Below are 14802 nucleotides of genomic sequence, written 5' to 3'. Positions count from 1 at the left end.
CCTCACTGCTGCGGCAACATCTGACCTAATCAGCTCCATAAGTCTGTTCTGCTCTCAGTGTCGAGGAAATGAACTCAGGGACTGGCCTCATCCCATCATACTGCTGATTAATTCAATTAGGGAAAGTGGGAGATTAGCGAGCATCAAACCGGATACCTTCTGTCCCTGTATGGGCATTAGCAGCCCGTCATCACCCGACTGTGTTCAGGGGGAAAAAAACACCACACTTTTTCAAAAGTTTTAAATGCTGAAACTTGACTGAATGACAATAGATTATTGTGTGCCCAAAAAGAGCGCAAGCATCAGTCAGCGGTCCCAAAATAGAGGTCTGCAGAGGCAGAGGGTGGGAGGTGGCTGCACACTGTTGAGACTGCATGAGCAGCCGGAGATATGTTCCCACTGGACTTGTTGTGAGCTGCAGACTTTGGGGAGGAAAACAGGGAAAAAAACAGCTATTTTTAGAGAATCCTCTGAAGGTGAGAGAAAGACAAATCCCAGAGAGGGGATGCAAAATTATCCCCCTCTAGACCGATGTCCATCATGGATCCCTAACTTTATATTTCCTGTCCAGAACACAACAGTTAACCCCTCCTTGCCCCCCCCACATAAGTGCCACCAGGACAGGAAATGAGAGACGTTTATCGGCCAGGAGAGGGATCGCCAAGAGACATCCCTGTTCCCCCCGTCTGAACAGGAAGCTGGGAAGTAGAGTCATTTCCTGTTTTGGCAAGTGGTGATCCTGCAGCGGTGGTCGGCTCAAGAGAACAAAACCCTTTGACAAAACGAGCCATCTACAGCTCAGACTCGACCCTCGCTGACCAACTCCCTGTGACTCACGTTGAAGACGTCACACACACCTGGGAGCAGGACTTTAATCTAGCTGGTTTCATAACTGTGTCTGAAACAACTCCCTAGTTTGATCAGCGCGGCCTAGTTTGACCGCTTGGTCGGAGTTCGCGAGTGATTGACAGCCGGCTCTCATAGACAGCAGATGGACAGTAGACCTCAGATCAGCTCTGACTGCTTGTTTTCCTCCGGTCTGTGAAATCTTGCAGATGCCGTTAGGAGCACCGGAGGACACAGAGGCACATGACTTTTTTCAGGTTACCTGTTTCATGTACTAATGTCACGATATAGCGACCGTTTTATAAAAATAACTTTTTTTTAAATCATATTTGCTCCAATCTCACCTACTTCAACTTTAATACTTTAATACTGGAACTAGTTAGCGCTACACCGCAACAGTGCTGTTTCTGTATTTCCATGTCCTCTACATGGATCATGAAATGGTGAGGCTGCTGATTTCTTTGCCTGAGACAAGCAGCTTTAATCTCAGTCTCTTACCCAGCGGGCTACCTCCAGTTCTGAGAAGTGAAGCCAATGCTGAAGTGCCTTAAACTTGCATTCTTTCTAACAGCCAGCAGGGGGCGACTCCTCTGGTTGCAAAAAGAAGTCTGATTGTATAGAAGTCTATGAGAAAATGACCCTACTTCTCACTTGATTTATTACCTCAGTAAACATTGTAAAAATGAGTTTATGGTCTCAATCACTAGTTTCAAGTCTTCTTCAATACAGCATGATGTTCATTTAGTAAATTATGGTCCCATTCAGAGTCAAATAGACCATAAAGTAGGGAATGCTTTAGGGCGTGGCTACCTTGTGATTGACAGGTCGCAACCACGGCGTTGTCCGGTCTGGGAGTTCTCCGTGTTTTCGTCTTACAACTTTAACCCTTTTCACAGTGTGTTTTTCTCTCTTGTTACTTCTGGTTACAAAAGAACAAGATGGTGACGGCCAAAAACCAAAATGGCGAACTCGAGGCTTCAAAACGGCAGTCCACAAACCAGGCAGTTACGTCATGGTGGCTATATCCACTTCTTATATACAGTCTATGCTCTCAGCAGAATATCATACATATTTATGATCTCTTTTACAAGATTCTCTTTTTTAAAGTGAAAGGTCAGTTAGGTCATTCATATTATTACTTTAAGGACAGAGAGGCTCTCTAATCGACAGACTCAACCACCTCTAGAGACTGCCCACTTACTGCAAGTGTCAAATGTACAAACCTGTTTTCCATCAACCTCGATATCAGCGATGTAGTTCTCGAACACCGTCGGGACGTAGACTTCAGGAAACTGATCTTTACTGAAAACAATGAGGAGACATGTTTTCCCGCAAGCTCCATCCCCGACAATCACCAGCTTCTTCCGTATGGCTGCCATCTCTGTTGGGAAACAAGAGGAGGGTTTTTATGTTTTTACAGGAATTTGTCACAGACAGACAGACAGAACTGCTTCATGTCAAAATCATCAGCAGTACTACAAAAAGACAAAAGAAACTCTTTTTGCAGTCATGGGAGATTTCCCTTGTCATGCTGTAGGAAGGAGCCAAACACCACTGTTTGTGTATTCTGCACTACATATATTTAAATTATTTCTAAAGATCACAGGAACATGAGATCAAATCCAGAACACGATGTTGTACAAAAACTCTTTCTGCTCATGCTGTGTGGCTCCAAAGCAGCCACCGTCTCTGACATCTCTGACTGACAGTCCTGCATCACATTACACCTAAAGGGAGTGCTCTCTGATCTGCACGTTGTCACAGACAGCTGCAGTGTCAGACCTTGAAACCCTGATGACAAATCTAGACTACAAAGCTACATGAAGAACAGAGGAGGAGAGGAGGAGGAAGATAGTGGAGAGACGGAGAAGGAGAAAAAGAGAGGAAGAGGAGGGGGGGGTTGTTGAGACAAGCTGGAACATGAAGGAATGTGCTATCAGGCTACTGCTCCGCCCTGTTTGTTTCCCTCTGCGACGTGTGTGGAAAAGAAAAGCGTCCGGGAAATCGGAGCAGCTGGTGAAATACTTGCTGGTGACCTAAAGCAGACAAAACACTATAAACCTGCTTTTGATCTCTCCAGATGCTTCTTCAGGGACACTCTGTAGAGACATTATCCTCATTCTCTCAAAATGACTTCGCATTAAAGGAACAAGAGATAAACCTGCTGCACATGTGTTGTTCCGGTGTTGAGCTGGAGCTGCTAACATGGGGGTTTACACAGTTGTGAACTTGTGTATATATATACTGCAGAAAGAAAAAATACCATGCAAGTATTTTACCACCAAAACAAAACCATGTCAAACAACGCTTCAGGGGCCTGCGAGGATGAAGCTTTCTTGTGCACAAAATACAACCCATAAAACAAGTCACATTTGTGCAATAAGGCCAGATGAAGAGGAGCGGTTTAGTTGGTGCAGGCTGTGTGGGGATGTGTTAGCAGTGCAGCTGATGGATGAGCTGGAGCCCTGCTGCCTGCCTGGGAGCAGCTGTGCATATACTCATTTGGCTCCTCACCTCATCTACTCTCTGCCAGACAGTCTTGACAGCAATCCTCTTCACGAGGGCACCCACTTATCTGGGGAAATTAATCTTTCAGCGCTGCAGGGCAAAACTTTTGAGTCGAGTCTGCCCCAACGCCCACTTTTAAAATCTCTGCTCGGGTGCATAGCAACACCGAAACCTGTCATCACGAGTTACGGGCTGAGGTTATTTGTCAAACTGTTGTTTGTTTGGTTTCATAACAGATCAGTGGATCGGTGTCACCAGTTTCATTTCAATTGCTTGCTAAAAATCATTTCTTCCATGCAGAGCTGGGGGATTTGTGCAAAATGGATATCTCAATATTCTGACATTTTATAGCTAATACATGTCAACATTTGCAAAGTCTAGAGAAATCATCAAACTGAGTTTGCATTTATGAAGAAACCATATGGACACCATATATTACATTGATTTGGTACAACATTTTTGGAAATATGCATATTTGGTTTCTTGCAGAGAATTAAAAGATAATATTGATACCACTCATGTAAATATGAAGCTTAGCTTAAACCAGAGACTGGAAACAGCTGGGGAAAAAAGTCCTTCCCAGTTACCCAGAGCTCAAAGCTCTTCAAATGTCTTGTTTTGTCCAACCAACAGTTGCACATGATTGAGGAAAGCAGCAAATACTGGAACCAGAGAATTTAGGTATTTGTTTTCTGGAAAAAAAACGACTCAAAAGATCGACCAATTGATTAATCGACTAACTGTCGCAGCTCTACTTTTGAATTTTGAAGTTAACTATCACACTTTGGCAAATATAAACCAAACTCCAAACTGTCAGGATAAGAGAAAAATCTGAACGATAAGAAGTCACTGCCCACAGTATTAGGGAAATATGCACTAATTGATCCAATTGTCTCTGTAGTGTCAAAATAACAGATACATAAGCTCCAAAAAAAAATACATTAATATGTACATTCATGCACATTCTGTAAGAGTGCATACATCTATTAAAAAAATTATATATACATTTTGTGAAAAAATGGTTTGCAAAGTGAGCAAAGAAACTAAAAAGGGAGAAAAAAAAAGGATGTAAGAGAAGAAATTGTTATCCGGCCCCGTTTCCATGGATATTCAGTCTTGGCATAACCAGTAGCCGTACTGGAACTGTTGGGTGTGTTTCCTTGTTTGACAGTTTTATTAACATTTTGGGTTTATTCCTTCTTATGGGAATTCTGGTCATGGTTTGTTCACATTTTCTCACTTTTGCTGAAAGGCCCACTCCCTCTGGTGCAGTGGGTTTAGTTACAGCTGCACAGCTTTTTCCCAAAAATGCCAAAGGCTCAATTTTGAATTTAGGCTGCTCTAGCAAATTCTCCTGTTATTTCTACATGTTTTATAAGTATTATAAAGACCCTGAATATACTGTACAATGACGACCAAAACTGATCTTTCACTTCAGCTGCAAATGCTTCCACTATTGTGAGATTATATTCAACAAAACTCGAATGAAAAATGGATTTCAGAGAATCTGCACAGTATATCTTTAGCTTTCCAGAGATTGCCAACTGGACCAGAGATGGCCTGAACTAGATGAAACAAGTGGGAGACAGCAGCTTGGAGGCCTCGGAGGCTCACCCCGTGAAACAAAACAACCTACTTCCTGTTCTGTGCAGCCCGGGAGGAGCTTTTGGCCGCGGTTCTGTTTGGACAGGCCTCAGCAGAGCCGGGACACGGAGAGGGCTGCCAGAGGCAACGCAACACACGCAAGCACACTTACTCACACTTACATGCACATTTACAGAGTGGCTCTCTTTGCACTGCACAGTGATAGCTCGTCCTTTCGTGGCGGTGACATTGGGAGATGATGAAGGAACATCTTGACACGTTGGCAAAAGGAAATTATGCGTGAAAATGTCCCATATAGTCACAAACTGTGCCGAATACTTAGGCTGTCTATGACTGATGCCCTCAATTTAGGCGCTAATGGATACTAATGGCAGCAACAGCTGAGGAGGAAGTTTAGGTGGTTGCCAGTAGTAACCGATTTCACAGATGAAGCTCGTTTATCATGCGTCAGCCAACATTCGTCCTCTCCACGTTCATATCAAAGTCTGATCTCACCCTGATGCAATCACATCGTGTGAATATAGGCACATGCTTATCTGCAACCGTTGACCTCCACACTACTGAATGAAAGCAAAGGTGCCACTGAGAGATTAAGCGTCGACAAAAGCAGGAACGGTTCAACATCATTCTGTTGGCTTTACGTAACCATCACTCAGTTCAGAGTGCAGACACTTTCATTTTACCTGTCACTGTGACTCAACACAACACAGCCGAGATTTATCCAGCGGTATGCTAGAACATATTCAGAAAGTTTTCAATCATTCGAAGGTTGACTTAGAACCAAATATAAGTGTGACACAGCAGGGACACTGTGTTACTTGGAGACATGCAGTAAGGAAACAAAATAATGCTGAACTGACTGAACTTTGGTCTGATGATAACGTAATAATATGACGTAATAAAAGCCTACATTTTAGGTATTTAGCTTTAATAGGTTAAAATCTTTTCAATTAAAACCCAAGATAAAAAACAACAATAAAACACAATGGTGTACTTAAAAGACTAAAAAGGAGTGAAAGGTGTCCTGTGCCGTCGAGTGGTTCCTTACGTTTCGCAGAGTTCCTGCTTCATCAGAGGAATTATTATTATTATTATAACACAAGCTGAGGAACTAATATGCAACCGACATACAGTGATGCGAGTTATTTATACTACTGATCTATTAGCATTCTTTCCCCCCAGTCTTCTAGCAGTGGGTCCAACATTTTTGACCTGAGACCTTTTGAAATAAGCATCGCCTAATGCCGTGTACTACTGTTTACCATATGATCATCACAACCAAAGATAAAATAATCCCCGCCGTGATGACTTTGGAGTTGTAAAATATTGTCTCATAGTTTTATAAACCGCTGCACCGTGTTTTGGCGTCTGAACAAGTCTTTGAAAATTCCCAGATCAGTTTCTGAAACTGGCCTTCCGGGATTGTATTTCATGTTAACTGAGGCAACACGCCCCGACCAACGCAGCCCCTTGCATTGTTTTAATGCTCACTGCATACAGTATGTCTATGTGGTGTAAGCAGTTCAACCAAGGAGCGATTTTCCTTTCTCTTACTGTTTCATTAGCTTAGCTTAGCTTAGAGACTGTAAACAGGGGTAAAAGCTAGCCCGGCTCTCTATTAATTAACACCTTATATTTCGCTTGTTTAATCTGTACAAAAATTGAAGTTTTATTTTTTAAAGTGTATAACTCAATGACCAGAAAATCAATCACCAACAATTCTGCACATTTATTGATCCTTAAAGTAATTTCTCAAGCAAAATTGCACTATTTTGCTGGTTCCAGCTTCTAAATGAGAAGGATTTGTTGTTTTCCTCTTCTATCGACAAAAAATGTTGTATTTTGGGGCACTTGGTCAGGCAAACCAAGTAAATTGAAGACGTCAACTTGTGATCAAGGAAACTGAGATGGACATGTTTGGGTGTTTCACTGACTAAACGATTAATCAAAAAGTAATCCACAGAATGAAAATAATAGTAAATAATAGTTTCAGACCAAAACAAAGCATGGAAGCGGTCGCGGTATGTTGTGAGCTCACTGGCAATAAAGCAGACAAAATGTAAAGTGAACACTCTCAGACTCTAGGGAGCACACATATAACTTGATCCAAACACAACACCATTAAAAAACACATGAGAAAGCAAAGCGCCGTTACTTCCTACAACTATTTGAGCAATGCCCCGGGTTAATGAACACACCACCTCTCTCTCTGTCTCTAAGGAGGTTTCCTGAGGCTTACAGGGGCCAACGGGAGTTATGCAACAAGCTGAGCAGAGAGTGACCCTGACCAATGAGGTAGAGCTGCCTCTCAATCCTCATATGACTTTTAAAATCAACAACAATGCTGACAAACAAACATCCAACCAATAAAAAGGCCTGTTGTTCCGGAGATGAAGGTCTGAGGTTTTCTGAGGTCCTGCAAACAAGCAAATTACAGGAAAGCCTGAGTCTGATTGTTTTGCTTGTCCGACAGGCTTCCCAGTGCTCCACCTCGTTCTTTTATACACTACGCTAGACTCAGATCAGCTGATATCAACACTGACTACTTATTTCCTGGGGTTTTGGTGTTGCCATTACACAGGAGTTGTCAAGGAGGAACTGGTTGTAAATTAAAAGGCTTCATAACTAACAGAGCAATAAAACCAAGGCTGGGTTTTTACAGATAAACATTCAGCCTGAGATTACACGTCCAGCCTAAATCTCTATGGAACAACGCAAAACTTATATTACTACAGAATAAAAAATGACTTTTAAAGTACTTAGGCACGTGATTTTTACCCCCGCGCATCTTTGGCTACCCAACTACAACTCATTTCTAGAGACACAAGCTAACAGGCTGTTGTTGCATTAAAAAAAAAAGACAGGAACTTTTAGATCTGAAGGCACGTGAGTATTTGCCTCGCCTCTGCGAGTCTGTCTGTCTGAGAAAAATAGGGCAAAGTTCATAAAGTGGCAGAGGTTGTGGCTGAAACAGCCTGCGACACCGGCTGTCTACACCACCTTTAACCGGATGTAAAAACCTCTTATCTGACTGAATCTGACAGGAAGCCACTGACATCAGATCAGATACAGGATCAGATGTTGGGTGACTACTCAAAAAAACAATCTTACAAGAACGCTTCAGGCTGTTTCAGATCAAGCGTTTATATGGACACAATGTAGAGATTCCTGAGTATAAGCTGTGGACTCAAGTGCATAAAATTGAAATTGTGAGTGCTGAGCTCTCTTGCACAACAGCGGGAGTATATACAGAGGATCAGGTCAGCTTCTAGCATTCTCTGGGCGTATGTTGCAAACACACCGGCTCCTTAGTCTCACTGAGTCATGACTTCACTGGTACACCCATGGAAATGACCACATGTCCCTAAAGTCAGCCAGCCCATTAAACAAAACCAGGTGTGACATCTCCTTTAAAAAGGAGAACAATAACCTAGTTGTCCATATGAAGACAAAAAAATCAGACTCTATCTGATAATAAAAGGAACTTAAAAGATGAATTGGAGCAAATATGATTTCAAAATGTTATTTTTTATAAAATGGTCACTATATTCTGACAGTAGTGCATGAGATAGGTAATCTGAAAAAATAATCATGTGCCTCTGTGTCCTCCGGTGCTCCTAATGGCATCTGCAAGATTTCACAGACCGGAAGAAAACAAGCAGCCAGAGCAGAGCTGGAGCCTTGCCGTCTCTGAGCAGCTGTCAATCACTCGCAAACTCCGATCAAACGGTCAAACTAGGCAGCGCTGATCAAATATTAATCAATATTCTGTTACGTTAATGCCCATTTCTCTCCTCAAATGTTTTCAGAAGCATCTTGTAGTGTACTGTTTAGCTGTAAAATGAGAAAGTTTGTGACCCGGCAGCCATGTTGTGATCAGTTGAGGAAATACCAAGCACCGCCCACCAACTGGAGCCAGCTTTCTAATTTTACAGCTAAACAGTACACTACAAGAACATTTGAGGTGAGAAATAGGCTTTACAGTAACAAATTATTGATTCATATTTGATCAGCGCTGCCTAGTTTGACTGTTTGATAAAAATTTGTGAGTGATTGACAGCTGCCTCTGCTGAATAACCAACCAATGGCAACGCTCTCTCTCTGAGATGACCTGTGATTGGCCAAAGTCTCCTGTCACAAGCTAACATTTTTTAAAGCCTGAAAACAGAGCCATGAGGAGGTACAGAAGTCTAGTTTTCTCTCAGAACACTTGAATTACAATATGCTGAAAGGTTATTATGGGATTTTTGCCCAATGATGCCAAAAACATTCTGCCTGTTGAGTTGAGGGCTGATGGACTATGGACATTATAAGTATTGGATGTGAGGTAACCAGAATTAGGGAGAGAAAACGTTTCCCCTTTAACTTCATCACGTACGTCTTCAAAGTGAGTTGTTCTTTTAAATTAGAGGCTTCGGTTAAGTTTAATTGCCGACCTCCAGAGGGGTCATCCTCCTAACTCCGTCACTCCAAATATGCTCCTGATGGGGCGACAGGATGCTTCAACTCCGGACACTGTGTACCACAATCATGAGCTCAAAGTGACGATGTATCGCAGACAGGAACATAGGTTCAAAACTATGTTGGAAAGTCTTTCATGTGTTTCTACATCCGTAATGAGCTCTGAGAGCAGCCACTGGCTCACCTGTGTCTAGGTGCGTCTGAACAGCACAGGTGAGCCCAATCTGAACCCTCAATCAGTGCTTTTGTAAGTAGGACGGGAGGAGAACATTTCTCCGTTTGCCCTGAATGCTACCAGCGATACCTGATCCCCTGCCTTCATCATGTGCGTCTTCAAAGTGAGTTGTTCTTTTAAGGCCATGTTTTCCTTTGAGTTAACTGTTTGTTCAAGTATTATTTCACTTTGCTTGGATAATATTAAGACAATGAGTAAATGCCTGTGCAATGCAGTTCATGGCCTCTCCCTATGTTTGTGTATTTGATGCAGCCACACCTCGTGATGAAGTGAAAGGGGAAATGCATCTAAATAAAGTCCTGTTTTGGTGGAATTTCCTGTCTGTTTCTCCCTAATTCTGGTTGCCTGACATCCACACTCTCCAGCCCTCGCCACTTTGGTCACCTTAACGCTGCCTACTGCAGGTTTAAGACATTTTTATATATATTATATTAAATAAGATGTTTATGTTAAAGAAGTAGTTTAACATTTTGGGAATTACACTTATTGCTTTCTTGATGAGTTAGATGATGAGATCAATACCACATTTGGTTTGTGGACAATTGCTGTTGTCACCAAATCAATTATTTGATTGTATAGAGTAGTTTAGAGCTCAACCAATTAGTTGATCAACAGAAAATCTGCATCATTTGATAATTTATTTGTTGTTTTGAGTATTTTTTGGGGGCAAAAAATGCCACAAATTGACTAATTCCTGCTTTTCCAATGTGAACAATTGCTATTGATTTTAGTCTACTATGATAAAGTAGATATCTTTGGCTTTTTGACTGCTGCTCAGACAAAGCAAACTGTTTTCATATCACCCTGTACATTTCCTGACATTATACACCAAATGATTAGTAGATTCATAAAGAAAATAACCTGCAGATCAATCAAGAATCCTTAGTTGCAGCCCTTATGCTTTTCCCTGGAGGAACAGACGTGTCCAGGCTGAGGAGATCTGGTTTGTCTTCTTAGGACCTGACTTATTGAACAGAAGTGAGTCATAAGGTGTCGGTGTATCCTCTGCCTCTTGTCTTTGAGTTTGGTCATCGCGCTCTGGCTTCCACCAGCTGACTCAACTCTCTTTGTCTTGCCCTACTTCCTCTCAACATAGGCTGTAGGAGTAGGAGTAGGAGTGTCTGTCTTCCTTTAGTGTATCATGGCTGCTTGTAGGTGACCAGGCTGCGGCTCATTCCTTTGAGCCAATATGTTGATTAGACGAGCTCTAGTTGTGAGGCTCGAGGATACCACAACCTCCTGAATTTAAAGGAGTAGTTTAACATTTTGGGAAATGTGCTTATTTGCTTTCTTGCCCAGAGATGAGAAAATTGATCCCACTCTTGCAATTATGATGTAAGCTTTTCACTATTTTCTGACATTAAAAAGACCAAATATATATATCTATATCTATATATATAGATATAGATATATAAAAAAAACATCAACAGATTAATAGATGATGATAACAATCATTAAAATGCAGCCCTAATGTATACATTTAGAAGACACTAATTCACAAATGTGTAGTTCAACATGCTGATGAAATGTATTTCAAACATATTTAAGCATATGAAAATAAAATAAAGTTTTCAGGAATGCAACTATATTCATTACTGATTAATCAGTCTACGACATATTTTTTTTTTGGTCTATAAAATATGGAAAAATGTCCAACACAATTTCCTAGAGTCCATTTTGACACTCTACTAGTCCAAAACCAAAATTTTAATATAAAATGGAGAAAAGCATAAAATAGTCACATTTAAGAAGCTGGAACCAGAGAATAGTTGTATTACAGTAAATTGCTAAATTACTTTAATTGTTGTTCATTTTCAGTCCATCTGATCCAAGTGTTTTCAGCACTCATAGTTTGCTGTCAACATCTATCTGCAAGTGTATCAAGAATAGATTTTGCATGAATGCTACATGTATGTTGATTTTTTTTTCCAATACATTTGAACGTATTTGAGAGGATGAGGACAATATCATTTAATTTATGTGGAATTTAAAGGAGTAGTTTAACATTTTGGGAAATGCACTTATTTTCTTTCTTGCCCAGAGATGAGAGAATTGATCCCACTCTTGCAGTTACATTTTTCACTATTTTCTGACATTAAAAAGACAAAAAAAAAAAAAATTAAAGACAATGATAACAATCATGTGTGTAGTCCAACATGCTGATGAAATGTATTTCAAACATATTTAAGTCTATGAAAATAAAATAAAGTTTTCAGGGATGCAACTGTATTCATTACTGATTATTCAGTCTTTTTGGTCTATAAAATAAGGAAACATGTCCAACACAATTTCCTAAAGTCCATTTTGACACTACTAGTCCAAAACCCAAAGATATTCAATTTATAATATAAAATGGAGAAAGGCAGCAAATATTCACATTTAAGAAGCTGGAACCAGAGAATAGTTGATATTTCTGCTTGATAAATTACTAACAGCACTCATATTTTGCTGTCAACATCTATCTGCAAGTGCATCAAGAATATATTTTGCATTAAATGCCACATGTAGGTTGATTATTATTTATTTTTTTCCAATACATTTGAACATATTTGAGAGGAGGACAATATATTTTTAATTTGTGGATTTTAAGTTATCATAAATGGGACCTTTTCTATATTTAAATCCCATTAAAAGCCATTTGTCTAACATAATAAAGCCTAACTTGGGGCGTTTCAGCCTCAATAACTCACCAGATTCCCCCTCTACTCTACATGTGTTGTGCTTTTGCAGATGATTGTTGGCAGTTCAAACAACAACGCCCTCTAAGAGATGAACAGTGTTAATAATGAGGAAATTAAGAGCTCCCAGGAATAGAAAAGGCTCATTAGGAGATTTGCCATGCGGAGTGTCTTATTGAGGTCGCAGCAGAGTAACAGAGTCTACCAACAGGATCTGATCTGACTTTGAAACTACCAACAATGAAGATATCAACAGTTGTAGCAGAAACACGCCCTGACTGCTACACTATATATACATTATGGTGATGTATTAAACTACTATAAGCAGGAGAAAGAGAGGAGTGTGTGGAGAAGCCACCACCTTGTTTCTCTCTCAGTAAGTGATCCATAATTAGACTGTCGACTTGTGTCCCATAGCAACATCTCTTCATAGTTACTGCTCCATAGTTACCTGTCAGCAGCCAGGTGAGAGCTTCTTATAAATATTAATCCTTTCCTCTTGATCGTGACACACATACACACACAACACACTCACTCACTTCTTGCTGCAGTATTCGCTAATTTCACAGAGCTGGAGCTGAGAAACGGGGCAAGGCGAGCAGAGAGGATCAGGATCCTCCCACCATGAGACACCAGGAGGCAAGCTGGGCGAGGAGAACCGACTAGCTTCCGGTTAGGGCTTTCACAATAAAACAAGGGCTGGTTGGTAAAACAGTGAGGAGTTGTGACTCAGAGCCTCCAGTCATTATGATAATAATAATAAATGTTATTAATACTGAACTTTTCAAAACAAATTTACTAAGTGCTTTACATGGTTGAACCAGGACAAAAAAAAACTTTCAGGACTGCAATCAGGCAATTAAAATAATACAAACATGAATAAATAAATAAATAAAATACCCAACAATAATCTAAGAAAAAAATAAATTAATAATAATAATAAATTCAACTTATATAGCGCTTTTCAAGAACTCAAACACGCTTAATTATAGTAATAATAATAATAATTCATAAATCACATTTCAAAACAAATTGACAAAGTGCTTTACATGGTTGAACCGGGATTAATCTAGTTCAAGACTGCAATCAGTCAATTTAAAATAATACCTATATTATGAATAAATAAATTGGGACAAAATACCGTTTAATATAAGATAAAAACTACAAAAAAATAAGATATGTTGGAAATAAAATGGTGTACTAGCAACATTTTTTATAAGATAAGTTTGAAAAGACTTTTCTGATTTGAAAAGTGATTACAGTGCAACATTCAGGACACACCTGGGACTGTGAATCAAACCCTTTAGTAGACAAGTTAGAAGACAAGTATAGGAAAATTGGTAACTGGTATAGTACTATATATTGTGTCCCACACCAGGGTTCCAGAGATTGGTTTATGTTCCAACCAATCTCTTTTATAAAAGGTTGTGTATTTTAAATAAATAAAGAGAAAATGTACAAACACTTACCTACCTGTGTTACAGTCCAACAATAATACAAATACCTAAACATTTAAATCAGAAGTGACCTACTGGCCACTTCCCCAATGATTAATGTCACAGAAGGTGTTTATAAAACACCTTCTGTGACATATTGAATTGAATTAATCGTTGTTATTGAATAATTAATACTAATTATTTTGTTTTGTACACTCATATACTTAAACCATTTTCCCCTGAAGTGACATTACAGTTTACAGCATTATTTTGAAGGGCCCTGCCTGTATTTCCGGTGTTGTTATGGTTACTGCTGACTGACTTGATGGAGCTGCTGCAGCTCTGGAGTCACCATCAGGTCCCTCCTCCTCCACGGTCAAAGATGACATCATCCGTAGTACCAGAAGACTCGTGCAACAGGAGGGATGGGTGTGGATCTCAGCAGAGTGCAGACCAACCCTTCACTTCACATACTGCTGCAGGCTGCCAGGTGAGGCTTTGTGAGTCTTACCTCAAGTATGGCCTGGACATGCAGCACTAAAATGTCTCTGCATTATATGAATAATTAGTAGTGGTGGAAAGTAGCTGACTACTCCAGTATTGTAGTTAAGTACAATTTTGCAGTAGGCCTATTTGTACTTTATTTTTATGCTTCTACTCCACAACCTTTCAGAGGGCCTACTTTTGGACTCTAGCCTATACTGCATTCATTTTCATTAATTTTCAGCTGCAGTTCTTAAAGATGTTACTCACAAAACACATGACCAACTTATAAAATGTGATTAGAGTGTGTGTGTTTTTTTTCACAGACCTCCTGTAATCCATGAATTCTAAAGGGTTTCATATATGTTTTATTTTATTTGTTTCACCTACGTTAACTGTTTTATATGGCTGTATATGAATATTGATCTTGCATTGACTATTTAATGTTTTCTCATTCTCTGCTGTCAAAATGTAACTGTGAAATGAAATGAAACCATACAGAAAATGTTATAAAAATATTCAAATCACAAAAAAAAAATAAAAAATGATT

The 14802-nt window shown here is 39.9% G+C and overlaps 1 protein-coding gene and 1 long non-coding RNA gene across 4 annotated transcripts in view; one reads left to right on the top strand and one right to left on the bottom strand.

The window, feature by feature from the left end:
• Positions 1 to 13004, bottom strand: part of LOC141771078 (rho-related GTP-binding protein RhoA-D-like) — an 18932-nt gene extending 5928 nt beyond the window's left edge. The window contains exons 1-2 of one of the 3 annotated variants that reach the window (XM_074641008.1): positions 12873 to 13004; positions 2070 to 2227 (exon numbers count right to left, since the gene is read on the bottom strand). In XM_074641008.1, coding sequence (XP_074497109.1) covers positions 2070 to 2225 — 156 coding nt within the window. In that variant the 5' untranslated portion in view covers positions 2226 to 2227; positions 12873 to 13004. Of the gene's footprint in view, positions 1 to 2069; positions 2228 to 10516; positions 10542 to 12784 lie in introns of those variants that run through there. The other 2 variants (XM_074641000.1, XM_074641016.1) reach the window with 2 other exon arrangements.
• LOC141771096 (uncharacterized) lies at positions 12882 to 14802 on the top strand. The gene is made up of 3 exons (XR_012594670.1): positions 12882 to 13005; positions 14046 to 14259; positions 14579 to 14802. It is a non-coding gene; the product is annotated as an uncharacterized LOC141771096 (long non-coding RNA).

The sequence above is a fragment of the Sebastes fasciatus genome, chromosome 1 (genome assembly GCF_043250625.1).
Source record: "Sebastes fasciatus isolate fSebFas1 chromosome 1, fSebFas1.pri, whole genome shotgun sequence".
Lineage (NCBI taxonomy): Eukaryota > Metazoa > Chordata > Actinopteri > Perciformes > Sebastidae > Sebastes > Sebastes fasciatus.
Note: the sequence above shows the minus strand (reverse complement) of the source record. Positions and strands in the feature narration are given on the sequence as shown.